General features: G+C 33.9%; 1 protein-coding gene across 2 annotated transcripts in view; it reads right to left on the reverse strand.

Annotated features, from left to right (window-relative positions):
- PRKACB (protein kinase cAMP-activated catalytic subunit beta) overlaps nt 1–24,967 on the reverse strand; it is a 124,169-nt gene that overhangs the window by 60,292 nt on the left and 38,910 nt on the right. The window contains exon 1 of one of the 2 annotated variants that reach the window (XM_039246921.1): nt 10,596–10,853. The exons of the other annotated variant lie outside the window; for it this stretch is intronic. Within the exon in view, the coding sequence (XP_039102852.1) occupies nt 10,596–10,779 (184 nt within the window). The 5' untranslated portion in view covers nt 10,780–10,853. Of the gene's footprint in view, nt 1–10,595; nt 10,854–24,967 lie in introns of those variants that run through there. 2 annotated transcript variants of the gene reach the window in all.

The raw sequence follows: 24,967 nt of genomic DNA on the forward strand, positions 1-24,967 counted from the left end.
GAAGGGAGGCAGGTGGGAGGATGACTAAAATGGTGATGAAGATTAGGAGTACATTGCTGTGATGAGCATCAAGTGTTATATAAAAGTGTTGAATCACTGTATTGTACACCTAAAACTAATATTACAGTTAACTAACTGGAATTTAAATAAAAACTTTAAAAAGTGAATTTTAACAAGACTTCTTCACTAACAAGTAGAAAACTGCATAGAAATTAAAGACCATCTATTAAATGGAGAAATATTTCATCTTCATGGGTCACAATACTCAATCCCAACAGAATTTTTTTATTTTTAATTTTTTTTTATGTTTTTATTTATTTCTGAGAGAGAGACAGTGTGAGCAGGGAAGGTCAGAGAGAGAGGGAGATACAGAATCTGAAACTGGCTCCAGGCTGTGAGCTGGCTGTCAGCACAGAGCCTGACACGGGGCTCGAACCCACGAACCATGAGATCATGACCTGAGCCGAAGCCGGACGCTTAACTGACTGAGCCACCCAGGTGCCCCAGCAGCAGAATTTTTTTTAAAAGAAACTGATAGCTGATGCTAAAAATTGAATTAAAAGTGCAGTAAAAATTGGATACCCATATGAAGAGGAAAAAAAAGAAAAAGAACTTCACTCCATACCTTACATCATATACAAAACAACTTAAAAAAAAGGATTTGTAGATGAAAGCAGAGAATAAAAATCTTCATTGCCTTGGGTTAGACAATGATATTTTAGAATTTGGCATCAAAAGTGCAATCTATATAGGGGCGCCTGGGTGACTAAGTAGGTTAAGTGTCCGACTTCAGCTCAGGTCATGATCTCACAGTACGTGGGTTCAAGCCCCGCATCGGGCTCTGTGCTGACAGCTACCTCAGAGCCTGGAGCCTGCTTCAGATTCTGTATCTCCCTCTCTCTCTGACACTCCCCTGTTCATGCTGTCTCTGTCTCTCTCTCAGAAATAAATAAAACATTAAAAAAATTTTTTTAAAGTACTATCTATAAAGGTAAAAAATGATAAATTGGACTTAATTAAATCACAACATTTTCCTCTTCTAAGAGATCATTTAAGAAAATAAGACAAGCCATAAAATGAGAGGAAATACTTCCAAGTTATGTATTTGGTCAAGAACCTGTGTTCAGACTACATAAAGAACTTTCAAGACTTGATAATAAGGTAAAAATCCTCAATTTTGGAGGTGGGCAAAAGATATGTAAATATATTTCTCCAAAGTAGATACCCAAACAGCTCATAAGAGCATATGAAATTATGCTCAACATCATCATTAGAGAAATACAAACTGAAACCACATTGAGATACCAGTTCACCCATAACAGAATGGTTATAATCAAAAAGGCTGATGATATCAAGTATTGACAAGAATGTGAAAAGAAACTGTGGCCCTCAGACATTGCTGGTGGTAATGTAAAATGGCAAAGCCACTTAAGAAAACAATTTGGAAGTTTCTTAAAAGAATAAACATAAACTTAACATACGACACAGCAATTCTACTCCTAGATACCTACTTAAAAGAACCGAAAGCATTGTCCACTCAGCCTTGTATGCAATTGTTTATAGAAACGTTATCCAAATAACCAAAAACATTCCTGAGTGGATAAAGAAAATGTATTATTTTCATAAAGTATGCTGTAATTCAGCAATAAAATTGTTGGTATATTCTATAACATGGATAAACCTCAAAAACATTATTCTAAGTGCAAGAAGCCAGAAACAATAGATTACATTACACACTGTATAATTCCATTTATATAAAACATCCAGAAAAGGAAAATCTGTGGGGACAAAATCTACAGGGACAGAAAACAGATCAGGATTTGTTTGAGGTTGAAGTAAAGTGGGAGACTCATTGCAGAAGGGCACAAAAGGACTTTTGGAAATATTCTGAAAAGGAGATATGATGATAGCTACAAAATTCTATAAATTTATTAATAAACATTGAACTGTATACTTATAATGAGTGAGTTTTATGGTATATAAGTTATACTTAATTTTTTAAAAAGTTGTCAAGTGCTTCTCTATGGATGTAAAGACAGTGGCTTGAAGCAGATCTTCTTTATTCTGGGAAGAATCACTTTAGTGGACAACTTAATTATGTCAATATAAGGCTGGTAGGCATCCATTAGCTTAGGGGAATTATTTAACAAAAACCCTTTGGAGCTAGATAAAGGCTGTTCCTTCCTAATACCCAATGGTAAACAAAACTAATTAAAGGGAAGGAGGAAGTAGATATTCATTAAAAATAAAATGAATCCTAAAAAGGGATTCAAAAAGGGAATTCAAAAAGGGATTAAAACCTAGAGCCCCCTTTCTCAGATTCAGAATTACCAGAATTTCTTTCATGAAGTTTAAAGATAGTACCTGTGGCCCATGAGTAGGAAGGCACACTAAGCAAGCTTTATCAAAGAGGAAAGCAGAATGTGAGTTGGTGATTTAGGCTCAATAATGGAGGCACTATAGGCCAAATTTAAGTGCCTACAGAGGCCACACAGGCAAAACAATAGAAGTAAAAATTAGCGTAAATCAGACAGTATTAATCCTGATAAAAGAGAATATTCATTCCGTGCTCCATTTGTACTTAATGGGAATAGGAGGCCACTGAAATCAACTTCTTTAATATTTCAAGGATATGAAGTCCAGATACTAATATGAAATCTTTAGTTTTAAAATCATTGTACTTTATATTTTTATATATTTATTTTTATATAAAAGAATGGTATAAAATTTAATTATTTTAAAAAAATACCATGAGGACCAAACAAAACATATTTGGGAGCTACATTTGCATTACAGACAACCAGTTGGCTATCCCTGGACAAGATGTTTTAAGAGCAGAAGGTTGATTTTGGTACGGGGTGGGGAGGGGGATTGGGGGGGAGAAAGGCTAAAAGATAACCTCCTCACACATTCAACCTGGCATAGAAGTCAGGATCAAAAGGTATATAAGTATAAATTAAGGAAACTAAATCCTATGGTATATTCCTTGGATGAGCATAACACTGGAAAGGGCGGTCACCCTTCTATTTAAGAACCACTAAGATCTCCACAAGGATCAGTGTCGTCACATCAAGAACAAGAATATATCAAATCCTTTGAGACTAGTTTTAAACCGTCAAACCATGAAGCAGTGGCAAAATCAACAGAAGCTAAAAATGAGACCACTAGCTTACGTACTAATCAAAATACTCCTTTCATTCTGTATCTACACTTTATAAAGATTAGACTCTCTGTAATGAGTAAACTGTCACAAGTTTAGCAACATGTGAAGGAGACCCCAAGAAAAAAGCTACTTATCAGTCCTACTAATATGAATAGATGAGTGCAAGTGATTAATTTGAATATTTAAAAGATGAAACCGGGTGGCTCATTTGTCTAAGCGTCAGGACTTCAGCTAGGTCATATCTCCTGCTTTGTGAGTTAGAGCCCTGTGTTGGTCTCTGTACTGATAACTCAGATCCTGGAGCCTGCTTCAGATTCTGTGTCTCCCCTTCTCTCTCTAAAAATGAATAAACATTAAAAAAAAAAAAAGATGAAACCTTATTTGTATCCTAAGTGAGTCATACTAGTTCAATGACTAGTTAAAAATATAGTTAAAAGCATCAATTACTTTAGGGCTTGCAAGTAATATTCAATCCTTCAGAGAATGCATCACTACACTTTCAACTTACTGGCTCTTTTCACATGGACATCTTATTTTCAAAATTCTCTTTTAGCCTGTTGCTTTTCTTCGTCCTCCTAATATGCACACTGTCTCTGCATCGAACAGGAAACTTAAGGTACAAATCTTTGCTATAGGAGCCAGAGACCTGTTTTTCTTAAACACATGTAGCAAGATTTCCCGGAACAGGTATTTAAAGCATGGGCTTTGGACCCAGAATGCCTGGATTCAAATTTCTTCCATTAGATACATTACCTTGAGGAGGTTATTTTCCCTCATTGTGCTCCAGGCTCTTCATTTGTAAGATATGAATAATAATACTTATCCTACTAGGTTTTTTAAAGGATTATGTAAACAAATATATGCAGTGCCCTTAGAACAATGCCTGACAGAGAGTAAATAAATGTGTCATGTGATAATGTATATGACAGTATTCTACCTAGGAAATGTGGCAGTGAAGGGATAGGAGTCACTGCTACATTGTACAGTCGGAATTATGCAATATGCTTTATAATATGACTAAAATCTCCAACCCAACTAAGTTATACTCTGCTAAGTTATATCAAGGAACACCTAATGATAATGCTCTATTCAGCAACTAAAACATGTCTCTCATGGGGTGCCTGGGTAGCTCAGTGGGTTAAGCATCTGACTTCGGCTCAGTTCATGATCTTGTGGTTCACCAGTTTGAGCCCCGTGTTGGGCTCTGTGCTGACAGCTCAGAGCCTCGAGTCTGCTTCAGAATCTGTGTCTCCTTGTCTCTCTGCCCCTCCCCCACTCATGCTCTCTTTCTCAAAAATAAATATTTATTTTTAAAAAATTTTTAACATTTATTTTTGAGAGAGAGAGAGAGAGCACAAGCATGTGAGCAAGTGGGGGAGGGGCAGAAAGCATGAGACATAGAATCTGAAGCAGGATCCAGGCTCTGTCTGAGCTGTCAGCAGAGAACCTGATGTGGGGCTTGAACACAGGAACCATGAGATCAAGACCTCAGCGGAAGTTGGGCACTTAACCGACTAAGCCACCCAGGTGCCCCTCCAAAAGAAACATTTAAAAGAAATAAATAAAACATGTCTCTCAGACCATTTGCTACTAATAACTGACCAGTTGTAAAAAGTGGAAAATTTTGATAAACACTAATAATAAAGGAGAAAATAAAGCATGCATGATGTGCCAGAAAATTATACTAGGGATTTTAAATGTCTTCTCTGAATACTGAAACAAGTTTAACTCCAAAAGGATATATTACATGTACATCTGAGGTGCAAATTATTTCAATTTAAAATAGTCATAACAGTTCTCTAAATTTGTCCTATAAAATATTAAAATAATATATACAAAGATTTAACTACAAGCATATTCATCACAGCATTTTTTATATAATAGCAAAAAATTAAAAACAATCTAGAGGACCAGTGATATGTTAAATAAATTGTGGTGCATTGTTACAACTGAACACAAAACAGCCATCTTAAAAGATACTGTGGAACAACTTTTTTTTTTTTTTTTTTTGAGGTGGGTCTGGGTAGTAGGAGAAGGAGAGAGAACCTTAGCATCTTAAGCAGGCTCCAAACTGGGTGTGACTGACTTGGGTCTTGATCTCACTGCGGTGAGATCATGACCTGAACCGAAACTAAGAGCAAGACGATTAAACAACTGAGCCACCAGGCGCCCCTGTGGAACAACTCTTTATGATGAGCAAAGATGTTATGAAACACTGTGTACTAAAAGATCCAAATTTAGGGGCTGATAGAAATTTATCTATGCACCAAATAAACTATATATACAAAAGATATATATACATATACATAAGACTGTATGTTAGCAGTAGTTAACTTTTGGTGGGATTGTGTGATTTTTACTTTTTTCTTTCCTAAGGTTTGCAAATTTTCTCCAATGAAGATATATTACTTGGTAATCAGGTTAACATGTTACTAGGGGAAAAGTGTCTCTCAAACTTTAATTGCATATGAATCAGCTGGGAAACTTTGTTAAAATGCAGATTCTAACTCAGAATCTTAATCTTCCTTTTTTCCCTAACCATGTAGTATGGCTATTCTTCAAAATACAAGCAAGTAAAAGCTACTCTTTCTGTTACTATTTGGCATTGCTAAATAGTCCACGGAAACATTTTCTAATATTAAATCATTTAGTATCTCAATTAATTTAGTATAAGGTCTGCTGATTACTCAAATTCTTATAAATAATCATGATAAAAATACACAGGTAACACGGAAAAGTTTAGTGCCTTTGGCATGTAATATTTTCCAGATTCAGGTCAGCATTTTACGGCTTCTGGCTAATGACCATAGGCCTCTGAGATAAATTGCAAAGATAACAATAGAACACATTATAGAAAGCTTGTTACTGGAAGACCGTGGTGATATTTAATGGCAATCTAACAAAAAACTCAATGTTTATTGAGAACTCTGCTGGTGATACCAAAAATAAATTGACAAATTTATGCCTTCTAGGAGTTCAAATACGGGAGATAGGTAACTTAAGGATGAGGGTAATATAATTTTAAATCTATAAAATAAGCCATATTTGAAGTGAGTATCAGATGATATGAGAATATAGGAAGAGATTATGAATTCTAATAGAATGAAAAACAGGAATAGAATGCTTTGATGATTTTCTTACAGAGATAAAAAACAGAGGAATAAAATGCTTTGGTGATTTTGTTACAGAGATAATACTTGAGCAGGGTCAAGTAGATCTCACCATTGGTAGAAGTAAGGAAAGCGAATTCCAGGTAGAAGAAACACCTCAAATAAGCACTGTTATTATAAAGGGAATCCACTGTCTGACTATTCATTGCCATGTTCATGTCAATTAGAACCAAAAGTCTTGGTTCTAATTAACTGCCCAGCAGAAATGTATAGTAGAAAATGTATAAAGAAAATGTATAGTATCCAAATACATTTCCTTGTAGTAGAATTACCAAGTTAACTTCTCTTTTATTATGCTAATTAAAAAGAAAATTCTTTAGGCTCTTTTGACAAAGATTGCATATATATTATTTTCCACTTTAAAAAAGCTATATTGGCTCCTCACTGTCTATTACACTCTAGTCCAAAATTCTGAATAACGAATAATATCAAAGATCAGATCTACAGACCACCTTTCCGGACAATATCTTACTATGCCTTTTAAGTAAATCCTAAAATTTCATATTTTCAGTTATTTGTGTATGTTATTTCTTTATAATATTTTTTCCTCCTCCTCTGAATCTCCAAATTCAATTCATTCTTTATATTCTTGAAGGTCCCATCTCCCCTAATGTTAATTTCTTCTTATGCTAAGCTCCACAGTAAGCTACTTGTACATTTAAAAAAAAATTTTTTTAAGGTTCATTTATTTTTGAGAGAGACAGAGACAGAGTGTGAGCAGGGGAGGTGCAGAGAGGGAGACAGAGAATCTGAGGCAGGCTCCGGGCTCTGAGCCATCAGCACAGAGCCTGACGCAGAGCTTGAACTCACTCACTGTGATATCATGACCTGAACCAAAGTTGGACACTTACCCGACTGAGCCACCCAGGCACCCCAAGCTACTTATACATTTTTAAGTGACCATTTCAGTATACTCTAAATGTTTGTATGTATGCTCTTCCTACTTTTGTTTTGGAGGGTAAGAACTAGATCTTATTTTTCTTAGAGCCCCATTTAGACTATGATATAATAAATTCTCTAAAACATTTGCCAAGGGGTGACTGGGTGGCTCAGTCAAACCATCTGACTCTTGAATTTGGCTCAGGTCATGATCTCAGTGTCATGGAGTCAAGTCCCATGCAGGGCTCTGCACTGACAGTGCGGAGTCTGTTTGGGATTCTTTCTCCCTCTCTCTCTGCCCTTCCTCTGCTCCGTCTCTCTCGCTCTCTCTAAAACGTAAATAAACTTAGAAAGAAAAAGAAATTTAAAAAGTTTGCCAAATAAATAAAAACAGATTACTAACAAGAAGCTTATGGAATAGTTGCAGATGGAAAAAGGAGATAAAAGGATAATGTGGAAGGTCCTCTAGCTTAGAGGTTACAATGACACAGACTCAGTAGCCTAAGAAATAAATATGAAAGTGAATTGTCTTGAAGATTGTATGAGCTCTGGAAAGATAAAACTGACTAGATAAGGTGATCTGATAAACCACCTTAGCTATCTAATTCTACCTGAAGAAATCCATATACTAAATTGCTTATTTGTTTAATATGGTATTTAAATCTAGGTTTCACTCATATGGATTTATGTATCTACTAGAAAAATAGCCTGTCAATTCATGGAAAGGAGAATAGTGTTTGATGGTAATTACCTATTCAGTCCTTAAAATGTTGTTATTAGGCATTCATTAAGTACATACATAAAGTTTAAGATTTAAAACATGAAAACTTTGATCAAGTTCAGCATTATATAATTTGATACACCGTTTATGATCAATGGAAGATTTAAAAGCTAACCATAATACATTTGCTCAAAGAGAATTCAATGAATGTCAATATACTCATTCATTCTGAATCAGAACAAAAAGCAGAATTCCTCCATGTTTTTTTTCTTTTGAACATGTATTCATATGCGGATGGCATCAGCTGTTAAATATTTATGTTATCAAACAGGAATTCCTGTTACTTAATTTAGTAGTAAAAGATGAAACACATTAGTAGTAAAAGATGAAACACAATTAAGGCACCTGGAAACTACAATTTGGCTTTTATTCTGTATTTCTTCCTATATGTAGTGTCACTAAAGAAATTTGTATTAAAACTTGTTACATTTCATAAACACCTAAATTGGTAAATAACCTTTATTCAATAGTTCACACATCTAATTTTTAAAAAATTACATGTCGTTTCTGTGCTTAGTTGATTTCTTAAAATAGCACTTTTGGAACAAGCATATTCAGTGTTTGTTATCAGTAGATAGTACATTCCTTTTTCTTGTCAAACAAGTCATACAAGTAGAATGCTTTAAGTAGCTTTGAAGAATGTGATTTTCATAAAAACTTCATATAGTCCAAATTCCTTCCATAACTCAATCTGTAAATGATAATTGGTGTTTTCAGCACAAAAATAAACCTTGGAATTTTGAAATGATAAGATTCCTCTTTTTCTGTTGTATCAGTATTTTCTCCTCTATATCAACACATACCATAACTAGAGCTCCATGTTTACTATACTCATCATTAAGTATATAAAACTATTATATCTATTTTGATTATTTTTGGGATATGAAAAGAAAGTGGAAGAATACTTGATTAATGAATACAGTTACTCTTTAAGTATTTCTTGTATTATGCCTATTATTTGCAGCGTTACGAGGTCTGCATCTAATTTTACTTGTGTACAAGTATACTATTTTATTTTGCGACATCATATTAAAGACAAATGTTAACAGCATTTTATCAGTCTGCTTTTTCTAAAAGAAATCATGGCTCCTGATGTTATCTTCAACTGCTAGGTTTTAAAATGTGCTTCAGAAAACATCACAGGCCCCATTAATTAAAAAAAAATAGTGACAGTATAGTTCAAACATAACTTTTAATTATTACAAGCTTGTTATAGTCATTCATTTGAGATACATTTAGTAAAGACGATTTGGAGGAGTAGGTCTCAGTGAAATAGAAACTAATTCAGTACTGTCCTCATTCTTCATTGAACACTTAATTAAAAGATCTTAAAATGCATGAAAAAGATTTCCAAAATGACCTAGGAGATTGCAGTTTAACAGAATAGGGCAAGTAGAATGAATAACAAACTTCTGTAGCATGGTAACTTTTAATAATGTAGTTTTATTTCAATGCTTAATAGTTTATTGACTTGAAGATATTTGAGATTGGTAAGGATTAATTATAAACAAAACCTTTAGAATAAGAAAAATTTTACACATATATTTACTTTCTCCCTAAAACAGCTCCAAGAAGGCAAAAAATTCTGATGTAGTAAATAAATAATTCAAATAAGTTTCTATAGAACTATGAAGGTACTGTGAAAACCAGGGAGTAAATTCTGTAAACTATTCTTTGTTTTTGTCTTTTTTAAACTGTGTTTTCAACTGCTATGGAATATACAAACAGAAAAGGGCAAAACCTACTGCTATCTGATTGTCAAACACACCAAAAAGGGCAAGGATACCAAGGGTAATTCTATTGTTCCTTTAATCACAGTGACAAAAGTACTTTGGGGAGGGTCCAAGGTGAGAAGCGGAATGGAGGCACTGGTATTGTTTATACGTGAAATTTATCTTTTAAAGTGCATGTCACCAAAAAATGGTTATATATCATTTTAGCAAAGCAGCAAGTCCAAACATTTTAACATGCCTGGAAAGAATGTGATGTATGCATAAATAACTTTTTCCTCCTTTAAACATAATTCTAAGTAACATAAAATATAATTATAAAAGCTTTTGACATTTCTAATGTTATAAATACAAGATTTCACATAGAATAATTATACTATGCTTTTGTATTAGAAATTCTGCTTGTAAAACTGAACTTTCACACATGCATTTAAAAATAAAAAATGGCAAACATAATAGAACTTGAATTATAGATTCAAGTCTTTTGCCCTTTGAAATTTAGGGCTTATAAATCCAAACAATTTTTTAAAAAATAAACTGATTATATTTCTAAAATTTAGGCTTTTCACGTTTATAGAAGAAAAAGAAAAAACAAAAAAAGTAACATAAACTAGATATGATACTAAGAATTTTGTAAAAAGATTTCCTACTGATACTCACTTAGTGATCATATGTAATACAAAACGACAAACTACGCAATTCAGATTAACTTATAATCAAGTTTTTGTGGAATTTTGCAACTTCATCCTACAAAATGTCCTTGTGCAAATTGTAAAAAGACAAACAAAACATTGTTCTTTATGCTTGATTCTAAAACTCCAATTAATATTTTAGCTTCTAGTTAAAATGTATCATTAAAAAAAAAAACTTACTTGATCTGTCCCATAAGGCAGTATGTTCAGAGAAATGAAGGCTGTCATTTTCCAGAGTTGTTTTCTGATCATGTGCAGTACCTTTAGAATGTCTATGAAATAATCGGCTAGCAAATCCTTCCAATTTCTGAAGAGCAGATGGACCTGTATACTGGTTACAGGATAGTTCTCTATAAGCTGCCATTCATGTGCATTTACACTTTACTTAAAGTAACTGAAAATATTTCCAGAAGGAGCTCAACAACTTCTTACACAGAAGCTAAGAGCTATGCAAGTGTCAAACTTCCTGTTTGCAGGGCATTCAAACCACTACTGCTGTTCTGTTTCCTGTTAATATAAAACGGTACAGTACTGAGCTTTTCTTAGCAAAACTCTTCATTTCAACTAGAGATGGCGATTTTAAAGACTTGCAATATCAGCCTGAAATGTTTTATACTTAAGAGTGTTGAATATTAATAAATAGGCTAATGAGAACATTAAATTTAAGGCTTTATCTACAGACTGAAAAAAAAAGTTTAAAAGGAAAACTAGTTAAACGTGCATTACAACCCTATGCAAACAATTCAAGGCCAAACCACTCTCCAAATATAATAGGTTAAAAAGGTTGTGTGTGTTTTCCAGGAAATCAGCTAATATACAGATTTCATGAATCCTTATAAGCAGCTAACATTTCATTGAAAGCTCATATAAAGTGAATATTAAAAACTCTTGCAAAACAACTTTATAATGTGTTTTAACTAAGAAAACTTTGAATTAGCACTTAGAAAAAAGAACTGAATGTTGCTAACTCATTGACTTAAGTCTAATATATACAGGAACTACAAAAACATAGTATGTGAGTACTGCTTTATTAAACTTAAAATCTGCTGACAAGTGCCTATCAGCAGTACATTTTAAAACATTCTAAAATGTGAAAAAAGGAACAGAATATAAGATTTATAATTATATAAAATCAGCCACAGCAAGACATTTAACTGAGAAAAAAATTTCCTTCTAGTTTACTAAAACATATTAATTTTTAAAACTAAACACTGAGTGCTACAGTTTACCTGATCCCTAACTTTAGGTCTGACTTAGAAACAACTCTTTTGATTAAAAGTAAATAAAATTTAAAATTGTCCATTTGCAGGAAACAAAGTAACCTGTGGCATTTTGTGATGATTTTGAGTACTTGCCTTTTGACACTAATTAAAGGATGAGAAATCTATATGCTTTTCTCCTTGGGAAGGAGAAGAATCTAAGAGTATATTAGTCCAGATTTCCTGCCAAATGCTTAACAAACAGAATGGGAACAATAATAATAAATAGATAAGTAGGAACAATAATGGAATCAAATTAGAACACACACACACAAAACTGACTAATGAATTTTGCCAAGTAACAGCTCATGTGTGTACACTGTGTCTTGTGTAATGAGTATCACTGAAAACAAATGGTCAATAGGATCTATAAGACTAAACTTCCAAAATGTGTAGCTTTCTGTGTAAATATGTGTGTATAAGAATAGATAATTTATTAATATCTGACAGTGCTTTACACAAAACAGACACTGAACATGTGTCTGCAGTCTTTAATAAACACCTCAGAGCACAGAAGGACTACAAGGGGCAGAAGTAGATGAAATTCCTGACCTCTCTGACTTGCTATCTTGGGAGAAATTCTATTCATCTTCAAGGATCATTCTAAGTGTCTCCTCTTCACTGAGTTTTCCCACATATTTCCTAGAAAATAAATTACTCTCTCCTGTTCCCACCGATCTTAAATTTTTGTGTTAAAACTTGCTGTTTGTACATTTATGTCTCAAATTGGGAGTCACTTGAATTCATAAATGTAATGCCTGTATTACATACTCAATATATATGCTGAAGAAAGCATTCATTCTTAACAAATTAAAGATCTAAGTAGAAATCAAACAAAATTGAAAATGTTTTAATTTTGTTTATGCAATGTCACTGAACTCTTTTTTTCTCTCTATTCAGTCTGTTACTAAATTTTGTTCATTCTTTGGGTTTCATTTTTATTAGTGCAAATGTGGATTTCTAAAATAATTTCTTCTTTACTTCCAGTCATTTCTTTCAATCACTCATCTCTGACACATTAACCTTCCAAAATATTACACTCATGGTATTCCCTTGCCAAATGTACAAGCTAATCCTAACATTTCAGTCTCACCATATTCATTTTTAATATGTTTAGCCAGGCATATTCAACATTGCTCAAGTTTAGTACAGATGATCCAGATTCCTAACTAGAACACTAAGATTAATTTATTTAAAACAATGCATAAAGCTTAGGACAAAGTAAGTATAGAAAGAGGAGGAGGAGGAGGAGGGGAAGGAGGAGGAGGAGGGGAAGGAGGAGGAGGAGGGGAAGGAGGAGGAGGAGGGGAAGGAGGAGGAAGGGGAAGTAAGCTTCATCTAGTGATGAAATCTGGGCTTTTTTTTTTTTTTTTTTAATAAAACTGTTTCCATTTGTTACCAAGTCCTTATAGAAAGTAGAATCTTTAGTCTGCAGAGCATGTTTCTATATATGGTAATGTGACCAGGAAGTTGTTGCTATGGAAGTCCTTAGGCAATATGATTTTTATTAAAAAGAAGAACTCTACTGGCATCTACTGCTAGAAGGAAACAACTACATCTTTAACTAAAACGGAATTCCTTCATAATTCAAATTAATCTTAAGAAGTATATTGCTCATATTTCATCCTGACAGTATTTTCAGAATTTTAATTTGTATGAAGATGTCTAGCCCTGTGCTCCAAATAGATGTAAAAGCATATTTTATACTCTAGTAATAATTTAATTAAGTAATGTATGATAATAAAACCAGAGTAATCAACTTTGAGGTTATAAAGTCCTTATTATTCATTCTGCATTAATTTTTGAGATTATAACAATTTTCAGAGCTGAATCTCCTTTGATTACCATAAGATACCATAAAAAAACTTTTTTTCCTTATATTTAATAATAGTTATGAAAGGTTACATTTACCAATTACTTTACAACATTTAAAATGCTTTCCACTGACTTATCAGATCTTTACAAATTCTGTAGGCAGGACAGGTGTTATTATCCTTATTTTAAGATGAGAATAACAAACATAAACAAGAAGTCACTTGCCCAAAGTCACTTAAATCTTCTGGCTCCTAGAACAGAGCTGCTTTGTACTGCACAAGAGTGATTACCAAAAGAAGTAAAGATTTTTTCAAATGCAGCATTTTTCAAACAAAGATGAGGAAGTGGGAATAAAAGAATGGTAGGAGGTGGAATTAGTTCTTGGATATACTATACTATCCATAGTCTAAAGATCTGCTATTAGAATGTTTCCATTTAGATGGTTGGTCGCCTTATAGGCATGTGATTTCAATGTCCACCTTGAGGTTTACAACCATGCTGAGGCCAAGCATAACTATATACTTCAGAGTTTCAAGGTTAAAAGAAAACCATGGAAGCATACTTGACACATAAATGATGTTATCTGTTCCATGTAGAAGGCAAATAATATTATCATGACCTCTGCTATTCAAATAAAGGTTTTAGGGTAATAGTTTTGCCTTTAACAAAATGTTTTAATAGGATTCACGGGTGCATGTGGGTGGTTCAGCCAGTTGAGTATCTGACTTTGGCTCAGATCATGATTTCATGGTTTGTGAGTTCAAGGCCTGCATCAGGCTTGCTGCTGTTAATGCAGATCCTGCTTCAGATCCTCTCTGTCCCTCCCCCAAGCATTTTCTCTTTCTTTTTCTCTCAAAAATAAAAATAAACACAAATTTTTAAAAAATATATGGATTCATATCGTTTATAAATGTATTCAACCTTTTAAGACTGGATTCTTTCATTTGTCACAGTAACAAGGTTCATCCATGTTGTGTTTCAAAGTTGACTCATTTTTATTACTGAACAGTATTCCAGTATATGGATTTACCACAATTTATATATCCATTCACAATGGAATTACTTTGCACCTTTGTCAAAAGTCAATTAACAATATATCTGTCTGAGTCCATTCTGGACTCTGTCCTCTTCCACTGATTTGATGTGTCAATTCTTTCATCAATACCGTAAGTACTGTGTTGGTTACTATAGCTTTCGAGTAAGTCTCTTTTTTTTTTAAATGTTTATTTATTATTTGAGAGACAGAGAGTGAATGGTGGAGGGGCAGAGAGAGAGGGAATCACAGAATCCAAAGCAGGATCCAGGCTCTAGCTGTCAGCATAGAGCCCAACATGGGGCTTGAACTCACAAACCGCGGGATCATGACCTGAGCCGAAGTCGACGCATAACCAACTGAGCCATGCCGGTGCCCCTCAAGCAAGTCTTAAATCTGATAGGGTAAATCTTCCAACATTTTTTTTCTTAATTGTTTTGACTATTAGAGTTCTCTAACCTTTCATATGTATTTTAAGTTTGTCTATGTCTACAAAAATAATCTTGCTGGAACTTCATTTAGATTGGGTTTATTGAGAGAAATACCATCTCAATGAGTCTTTCCATCCATGGTCATAATGTACCTCTTAATGATACTTGGGTGTTTGATTTCTTTTATCAGTGTTTTACAGTTTTAAGTATTTAGATCCTGCACATATTTTTGTTAAAGAGTTATACCTACATAATATTTTTAAATTAGAGCTATGATAAATATACTTTTAAAAATGTTTTCAATTGTTCACTGCTAGTATACAGAAACAGGACTTATTTTCATATTTTAACCTTGTATATTGCAAACTTGCTATGTGCACATATTACTTTTAGGAGTCTTTTTGTAGATTTCTTAGGATTTTCTATGTAGGCAATCATGTCATCTTTGAACAGATTGTTTCTCGGACTTCTAATAATCATGTTGAACAAGAGTATCAAGAGTGGACATCGTTGCCCTATTCCCAATCTTAGAAAAAGAACATTTAGTTTTTTATCATTTGTCCGCTATAGACAATTTTTGTAATTGCCCCTTAACAAGATAAGGTGCTTCTTTGTATTGCTAGTTAGCTGGGTATTTTTTTCTTAGATGGATGTTAATTTTATCTAATGCTTTTTTAGCATCTATTGGTAATGATCATATGGTTTTACTTCTTTAGTCTAGTAATATGATAGATTAAAGTTACTGACTAATTTTCAAATATTAAACCCCCAGGCTTGAATCCCCAAGATAAATACCTTTTGGTCTTAGTGTACTATTCTTTTTATATATTCCTGGATTCAATTTGCTAATACTTCTCAAGAATTTTGTGCATATGTTTATAATAAATATTTTCAAATTTTATTTTCATTACTGTTTTTGAATGATTTTGATATCAGGCTAAGGATGACCTCATAAAATAAGTCGAGAGGTATTCTGTCTTCTATTTTCTGAAAGAGACTGCAAAGAAGTGGTATCATTTTTTCCTTATATATTTTATAGAATTTGTCAGGGCAACTATCTGGGCCAGGAGTTCTTTTTTGAAAGGCTATGAATACTAATTCAATTTCTTTAATAGATATGGTACAATTCAGTTGTCTATTTCATCTTCAGTGAATATTGGTAGTTTTTTTTTTTCTTTCACAAAATGGTTTATTTCAACTAAGATGTCAAATTTATGTGAATAGAATGTTTCAAATCTCTCATTACCCTTTTAATATCTGTGGGATCTGTCGTTATATCCCCTCTTTCATTTCTGATAGTGGTAATTTTTTTTAAACATTTATTCATTTGTGAGAGAGAGAGAGAGAGCGAGTAGGGGAGGGGCAGAGAGAGAGGGAGACACAGAATCCGAAGCAGGATCCAGGCTCTGAGCTGTCAGCAGAGCCCGACACGAGGCTGGAACCCTCTGATAGTGGTAATTTGCCTACTTTCCTTTTGTTGGTAAATCTGGCCCAACACACAGTTTTCACTATTATTAACATCTCACATTAGTATGGTAGATTTGTATAATTAATGAGCCAATGTTGATACATTATTGTTAATCAAAGTCTGTAGTTTATTTACATTTCCTCAGCTATTAACTAATGTCCTTTTCCTGTTCCAGGATTCCATCCATGATACCACATTACATTTAGTACTCATGTCTCCTTTGGCTCTTAGCTATGATGACTCATGTTTCCTTAGACTCTTACTCAGATTTCCCTTGTTTTGATGACTTTGACTATTTTGAGGAGTACTGGTAAGATATGTTGTACAGTGATCCTCAGTATTTGTGTGTTTCTGTTGTTTTCATGATTAGATGGAGTTATGGGCACTGAGGACAAAAGAAGTAAAATACTATTTATAGTGCATCATATCAAGGGTGTATACTATCAACATGACATGATGTATCAATGTGAATGCCATCCTTGATCACCTGGGTGAGCTAGTGTTTTTCAGGTGCCTCCACAGTAGAGTTACTCCCCTCTCGCCCATTCCATACTGTACTTTTGGAATGAAGCCATTATGGTCAGTGCACAGTTAATGAATGGGGAGTTACACTCTACTTCCTTGAAGGCAGAATGGAATTCCTCTGCCAGGGCCATGTATCTCTTCTCCTTCATTTATTTATTCAATCATTTATTTAAACTCTGTATGGATTCATGGGTATTTTATTTTGGGGGCTATAATTTAATATTATATTACTTATTTTGTTGCTCAGTTCAAGTTTTGGCCATTGGAAACTTTCAATTGCTTCCTATGTCACTCTGATACACAATTGTGTTTGTGTGCATGAGCATGTGCACACATGCATGTTTGAACATTTGCTTACTAGCACTATAAAATGGCCCATCCTCATTTTGTATACTTTCTGCCCCAATCCTAGCATCAGCCATTTCTCCAAGGAGACCTAGTTCCTTTTATTGAAGAATGGTATTAGAGACCAAGATCTGGGAACTAGGTGAGCTTATTGCTACTGGAGTGTTGTTGCCTTTAGGCCTCAGCTGAAGGCAGAAAAAGACATGTGTATAACAAATGGGTATATACCCATATCTATAAGTATTTCAACATGTAATCATTTGTGTCTATAATAAGGTAAAGATGAGTTTTTCCTACTGTCTTCAACTCTAAATCATTATTGCATGATTCATTTAACTTCCTGCCCTTTCTTACTTGAAAACTCCTACTTCAACAGTGAGAAGCCTGGCTTCTACCATCTACCATTCATTTACTTAGTTGTTCAATTTCAATATACACATAATGGAAATATCAGATTGTTAACCTGGTACAGTTAACAACTTTCCCCATGGGAAACAACTTTATTAACTTGAGTATACTATTATGCAGTTCCTGTTGCCTCTACTCTTACAGATTTCACTTATTTCCAAATATACTTAGATCAGCACATTTTGCTTCATCTTCAGTAAGGTTGTTTCCTGAGTTTGTAATAAAGTTTGATTGTTTTGTTACAGTCTGCATTTCATTCTGGGATCCCCCAACTTTCTAAATGATGTTTTTTTTTTTTTTTAATATTTTTATTTATTTATTTCTAGGAGAGAGAGAGAGACAGCGTGAGCAGGGGAGGGTCAGAGAGAGAGGGAGACACAGAATCTGAAACAGGCTCCAGGCTCTGAGCTGGCAGTCAGCACATAGCCCGACGCGGGGCTCGAACCCACGAACCGCGAGATCATGACCTAAGCGAAAGTCGGACGCTTAACCGACTAAGCCACCCAGGCGCCCCCTAAATGATGTTTTTTAAAAATTACATACATCATAAAAAAATTATATACATTAAGATTTACTCTGTACTGTAGGTGCTGTGGGTTTGGACAAATATATAATGTCATGTAACCACAATTACATTATCAATAGATTAGTTTAGCACCTTTATACATATCCTGTGCTTCCCTGATTCTTGGCACCTATGGATCTTTTTACCACTGCTAGAGTTTTGCCTTTTCCAGAGTTTCAAAATTGGAGTCATATCCTTTTCAGTCTTACTCTATCACTTAACAATATGTATTTAAAATCCATGCATGTCTTTTTGTTGTTTTATGGCTTATTTCTACCACTGAATAATAACCTATCATATGGATGTACTATAGATTCTTTATCTATTCACCTAATGAAGGATCATAGTTACTTCTAATTTTTGGCAATTATGAATAGAGTTGCTATAAACTTTCATGTGCAGGTTTTTGTGTGGATGTAGTTTTTAAGTCAGTGTAGTAAGTTAAATTCTTAGGAATGTGATTGTTGAATTGTATGGTTAGATTATGTTTAGCTCTGCAAGAAAGTGCCAAAATGTCTTCCAAAGTGGTTGTACCATTTTTATTTATCACCACCAATGAAGAGTTCCTGATATTCTATGTCCTTATTAGAAATTGGCAGTCAGTTTTGTGTATGTTTTAATGTTAGTCATTTTAAAAGATGTATCTTATTCTTTTATTTTGCAATTCCACAGGGACAAATGATGTTGAGCATCTTTTCATAGGCTTATTTACTTATCATAATTATCTTCAATGAGATGTCTGTCCAGATCTTTTGCCCACTTTTAAATTAGATTGTTTATCTTATAATTAAGTTGTATCTGGTAGAATTCACCAGTGAATTCACCTAGTCCTGATGGTTTTTCAGAATCTACTTAATTATTAATTTTCAAATTATTTAGTCTTAATATAGATGTATTCAGATTATCTATTTCTATTTGTGTAAGTTTTGATAATCTATGTCCTTCAAAAAATTGGTCCATTTCATCTGAGTTATCAATTTGTGGGCCTAGAATTTTTCACAGTATTCTTTTATTAACTTTTAATGCCCATTCATTTCTAAAGTTGGTAATTTGTGTTCTTCATCTCTTTTTTTATTAGCCTGGCTAGATATTTATCAATTTTATTGAATTTTGCCTAGATCAAGCTTTTATTTTTTTAATTAAAAAAGTTTTTTTTAAGCTTCTGCATAGCAGAAGAAACAATCAACCAAACTAAAAAGCAACTGACAAACTGGGGGTTGCCTGATAGTACTGTTCAAGTCATCTACATACTTAACTGATCTTCTGCTTAAGAGGGGTGTTGAAGTCTCCAACTATAATAGTGGCTTTCTCTGTATCTCCTTTCGATTCTATCATCTTTTGCCTCATGTGTTTTGATACACTTGTTAACTGCATATGTTTAGGATCGTTAAGTATTCCTGAGGAATTGAGTACCAAATCATTATGTAATGTCCCTTTATATCCCTCATAATTTTCCTTGATCTGAAATCTACTTTGTCTGAAATTAATATAGTTAATCCAGCTTCCTTTAAGTTAGTGATAGCATAGTATATCTTTCTCTATCCCTTTCTTTTTTATCTAATTTTTTATATTTAAAGTGGGTTTCTTACAAACAACACAGAGTTGGGTTTTCTTTTTATATAAGGGTTTCATTTTTGTTTGATAAAATCTGTCTTTTAATTGAGGTATTTAAACCATTCATATTTAAATGACTATTATCATAATTAGATTAATATCTACCATGTTTAGAATTGTTTTCTACTCATTGCATGTGTTTTCTCCCCCTCTTTCTGTCTCTTCTGATTTTAATTAATGTTTTATATGATTTAAATATAACCTCCTCTCTTAACATATTATTCTTCTTTTCTGAAAAATTTTAGTGGTTGTTCCAGTGTTTGCAATATACATTTTTTTTTTAAGTAAACGCTATACCCAATGTGGGCCTTGAACTTAATTAAAACCCCAAGATGAAGAGTTGCATGTTCTACCAACTGAGCCAGCCAGGGGCCTCTGCAGTATATATTTTTAACTAATGTAAGTTCACCCTTAAATAGATGTATACTACTTCACTTATAGTATGGATACCTTATCACAGAGTATTCCCAAATCTTGATTAAACAATTTGAATGGGCATGATGACTAAGAACACCTCACACTGGGGCACCTGGGTGGCTCAGTCAGTTAAGCGTCTGACTTCGGCTCACGCCTTGATCTCATGGTCCATGAGTTCAAGCTCCGTGTCAGGCTCTGTGCTACAGCTCAGAGCCTGGAGACTGCTTTAGAATCTGTGTCTCCCTCTCTTTCTGTCCCTCCCCCACTCATGCTCTGTCTTCCTCCATCTCTCAAAAATGATAAGTGTTAAAAATTTTTTTTTAAATAAGATAAAGTGTAACATATGCATAATTGGAATACCAGAAGGAGAAGGAAAAGAACCAGAAGAAATATTTGAAGTAATAATGGCAGAAAATGTTACAAAGTAAATGAGAGACACCAAAATACAGGGCCAGGAAGCTTAGAAAACAGCAAGCAAAATAAATATCAAGATAACTGTGAATACATCACATTCAAACTGCAGAAACCTAAAAACTATGAAAATCTTGAGAGAAGCCAGAGGGAATGGTAAAAATCTTACCTATAGAGGAACCGAATAAGAATTACAACAGCTTTCTAATCACCAGCAAACAAGAATAGTTGGAGTAAAATATTTGAGTTGAAAGAAAAAAGTCACTAGCCCATAATTCTATAACCATTTATTATTTTAAAAATGTTTATGTTTATTTATTTTTGAGAGAAACAGTGTAAGGAGGGTAGGGACAGAGAGAGAGGGAGACACAGAATCTGAAGCAGGCTCCAGGCTCTGAACTGTCAGCACAGAGCCTGATGTGGGGCTCGAACTCACAAACTGCAAGGTCATGACCTGGGCCAAAGTTGGACACTTAACCAAATGAGCCACCCAGATGCTCCTGTAACCATTTAAATTATTCTTAAAAAGTGAAAGACAAAGTCTCTTTCAAACAAACAAAAGTTAAGGGTATTTATTGTCCACAGAACTCTCCTACGAGAAAAAAGTTTTTCAAGGAGAAGCAAAATGATATAGGTTAGAAACTTGGGGGAAAGCATTAGATAAGAAAAAAAGGAAGATAACATATTTTTTAATCATAATTGATCTAAAACACAGCTATTTAATAATAGTAACAATGTACTTGGTGATTATGGAAAATGGAAAATGAGATGAATGACAGCAGTGTCAGAAGGAATAGGAGAAAAGATTTGGGAATACTCTAGTATAAGGTATCCACATTACAAGAAAGTAGTATACTGCTATTTAAGGGTGAACTTAGATTAGTTAAAAATATATACTGCAGGGCTCCTGGCTGGCTCAGTTGGTAAAACATGCAACTTTTCATCTTGGGGTTTTAATTAAGTTCAAGCCTCACATTGGGTATAATGCCTCAAAGGATTATAAAAAACTATTCCATTTTAATATTTAGTATTTCTGAGAAAGTGGCATGAGTACTGTAAGAGACAATGTATGCAATTTGGAAAAAATGGTATCGATCTGAATGGACAATTCCAGTGACATCAAGACAATATTTTTCTTAAAATACAAAAGGCATTAGTTCTCTGTGTCCTGTTACTGTATGTCAAAACGCCCTGCTTAAAATTGTGCTTTTTAAGGACATCCAGATGGCCATCAGAGTGGCTAAAATGAGCAAATCAGAGAACTCTAGATGCTGGTGAGGATGTGGAGAAACGGGCACCCTCCTACACTGTTGGTGGGAATGTAAACTGGTACAGCCCCTCTGGAAAACAGTGTAGAGGTTCTTCAGGAAACTAACAATAGAACTCCCATATGACCCAGCAATAGCACTGCTAGGAATTTACCCAAGGGATACAGAAATGCTGAGGCATAGGAGCACATGGACCCCAATGTTCATAGCAGCACTCTCCACAATAGCTAAAACATGGAAAGAGCCTAAGTGTCCATCAACGGACGAATGGATCAAGAAGATGTGGTTTATCTATACCATGGAATACTACATGGCAATGAGAAACAATGAAATCTGGCCATATGTAGCAACATGGATGGACCTTGAGGCTGTTATGCTGAGCGAAATAAGTCAGGCAGAGAAGGACAAATATCATATGTTTGCACGTATAGGAGGATTAGGAGGAACTTGACGGAGGAACAAGGGGGAGAAGAAGGGCGGAAATGGTGGGGGAAAGGGAGAGAGGCAAACCATGAGAGACTCTTGAATGCTGACAAAAACTGAGGACTGATGGATGTGGGGGGGAGGGGGGATGGGCATGGAGGAGGACACTTGTGGGGATGAGCACTGAGTGTTATGTGGAAACTAATTTGACAATAAAGTATTTGTAAAAAAAAAAAATTGTGCTTTTTAGCTGAGAGGGTACCTACATTATGGAAATAACTTTAATGAAGAATAGATTCTTAAGAGTTCTAGGCCAAACCTTTTTTTTACATAATAAAAAATTATGCAGATCAGTTTTCTTTAAATAAAACATTATCATTGAACATAAATTCATCTTTAATATAATTTTATGATATAAGAATAGAAAATAATAAATTTTATTTAAAGCATAAAATGTATTCACTGGAAGTATTATTAAAGGAAACCTGTAAATCTCCAGATAGGAAAATAGTTAATATAGACAATTCAATGGATTATTAAAGTAACTTTTCAAAAGTCAGAGTCCAATTAGGAATATGAACTAAATTTGCTGTATATAGCCATCAAATATAAGAAAAATAAAGCAAAAAAACCCCCAATTCTCATTTATACCATAGACACAGTAAACTAGTTTAATACTGTACTAAAAATAAATGGTTATGGCAAATGATTAGTTGTTCTCAATTCATGCTGTTTACCTAATTAAATGCAACTATTAATAATACTAGCAGATATATTAACTTCATTCTTTCCTGGAAAGATAGATATTTTTAAATACTGATATGGTTGAGAATACCTCCTGCAGAGTTTCATAGTATAGCATTTTTGTTCTTGGTTTTTATTCTTCCAACAAATAAAGACTTTAGAATATCTGACTCAATGTCTAACAGGTATTTTTAAAGAACATGGGGAAATTATCATGCTTACTAATGACATATTTAAACCCCTGATGCACCTGTTTTTCAGATTTTATCTGATGGATCAGTTACTTTCTAATTTTTCAACTTAGGCAGCTTATTCTACTTTTTGGCTTTCCTCCCTTATTTATCTTCATCTGACATGTACAAGTACACATTTTATAATGTCTCTTGAATAGTACACAGTGAAAGTCTTTCCATTTCCCTACATTCACTCAACTAGGACATACTGGTGATGGTTTGGATCAGTAAAATTCTAATAGTGAATATTTTATTCCTTGGAAGAATGGCGCATATTTCAAAAAATGAATTAGTTTTATTAACTTTTCAGAAAATATTTTTAATATTGATGTAATGCACTCATTTAGTTAGCTTAAGTTAAATTGCAGAGAACTTATGAACATATTCCAACAGACCTGATTTTTTTTTACCTAATCAACAAAGAAATAGAGAATATATAACTACCCACAAATATGTACTAACTATCCATAATGTCCAAGCATTGAATTATAGAAAATAGAAAATAATTATGTAAGGGTAACTACCCAAGAAATTTAAAAGTCAAGTAAAAGCTAGTAATATCTGCTATAGGTAATAACTGAAGGTTTATATGACATATAATTCAATATACAGCTGTACAATGGAGGCAAAATTTTCTAAATAGTTAACCTTCTATGCTTGAGATAGGAACCTTACTGATACATTAACCCAAAAAACATGTTTGTGAAATACTTCTCACATATCAAGGAACTCCAGCCACTTGATCTATATGGAAGATACCACAGAAAATATAAAAATAAAGACTGACCATTTTAAAAATCTAACATCCCGGGGCGCCTGGGTGGCTTAGTCGGTTAAGCGTCCGACTTTCGCTTAGGTCATGATCTCGCGGTTCGTGGGTTCGAGCCCCGCGTCGGGCTCTATGCTGACTGCCAGCTCAGAGCCTGGAGCCTGTTTCAGAGTCTGTGTCTCCCTCTCTCTCTGACCCTCCCCTGCTCACACTGTGTCTCTCTCTCTATCTCCTAGAAATAAATAAAAATATTTTAAAAAAAATAAAAAAAATAAATAAAATAAAAATCTAACATCACTATTAAAATTTTCTGCTTAATGGACTTCAAAGGGCTAAAGGGACTTTAAAACACCCAAAGAGCATAAAGAAAAGAAAGAGGAGTTCAGTGTATATTAGGTATTGAAGAAAATGGAACAGAATATGTAAAGGGTCTTGGAGGAAAGGCAGAATTTATATAGAACAGAAAAAGGAACAAGGGCAATTCAGAAGACAAATCTATATGAATGAAGGCTAAAGGTAAGAATGAATATGTGCCTTATCCTCCTTATTCACTCTCCTCGGATTAAGAAATGTGAAGAAAGAAATAGGATAGGATAGAAAGTAGCTTACAAGGAGAAGATTACTTTATATAAGGTGATCAAAAATGTATGAGGAATATGACTTTAAGTTGTCAAGACCCAAAGTCTAAAGAAAAGGAGCAAATCAAAGGCTGATGGAAAAAGTGTAAACAAGGAAGAAAAAACAGTGAATAAAAGACCCCGACAGAAGAATGGACAGAAACAATAGTACTACTGAGCAGAGAATGGATTGGGAAATGGTCTCTG

The sequence above is a fragment of the Hyaena hyaena genome, unplaced genomic scaffold (genome assembly GCF_003009895.1).
Source record: "Hyaena hyaena isolate Hyena2069 unplaced genomic scaffold, ASM300989v1 scaffold_286, whole genome shotgun sequence".
Taxonomy (NCBI): domain Eukaryota; kingdom Metazoa; phylum Chordata; class Mammalia; order Carnivora; family Hyaenidae; genus Hyaena; species Hyaena hyaena.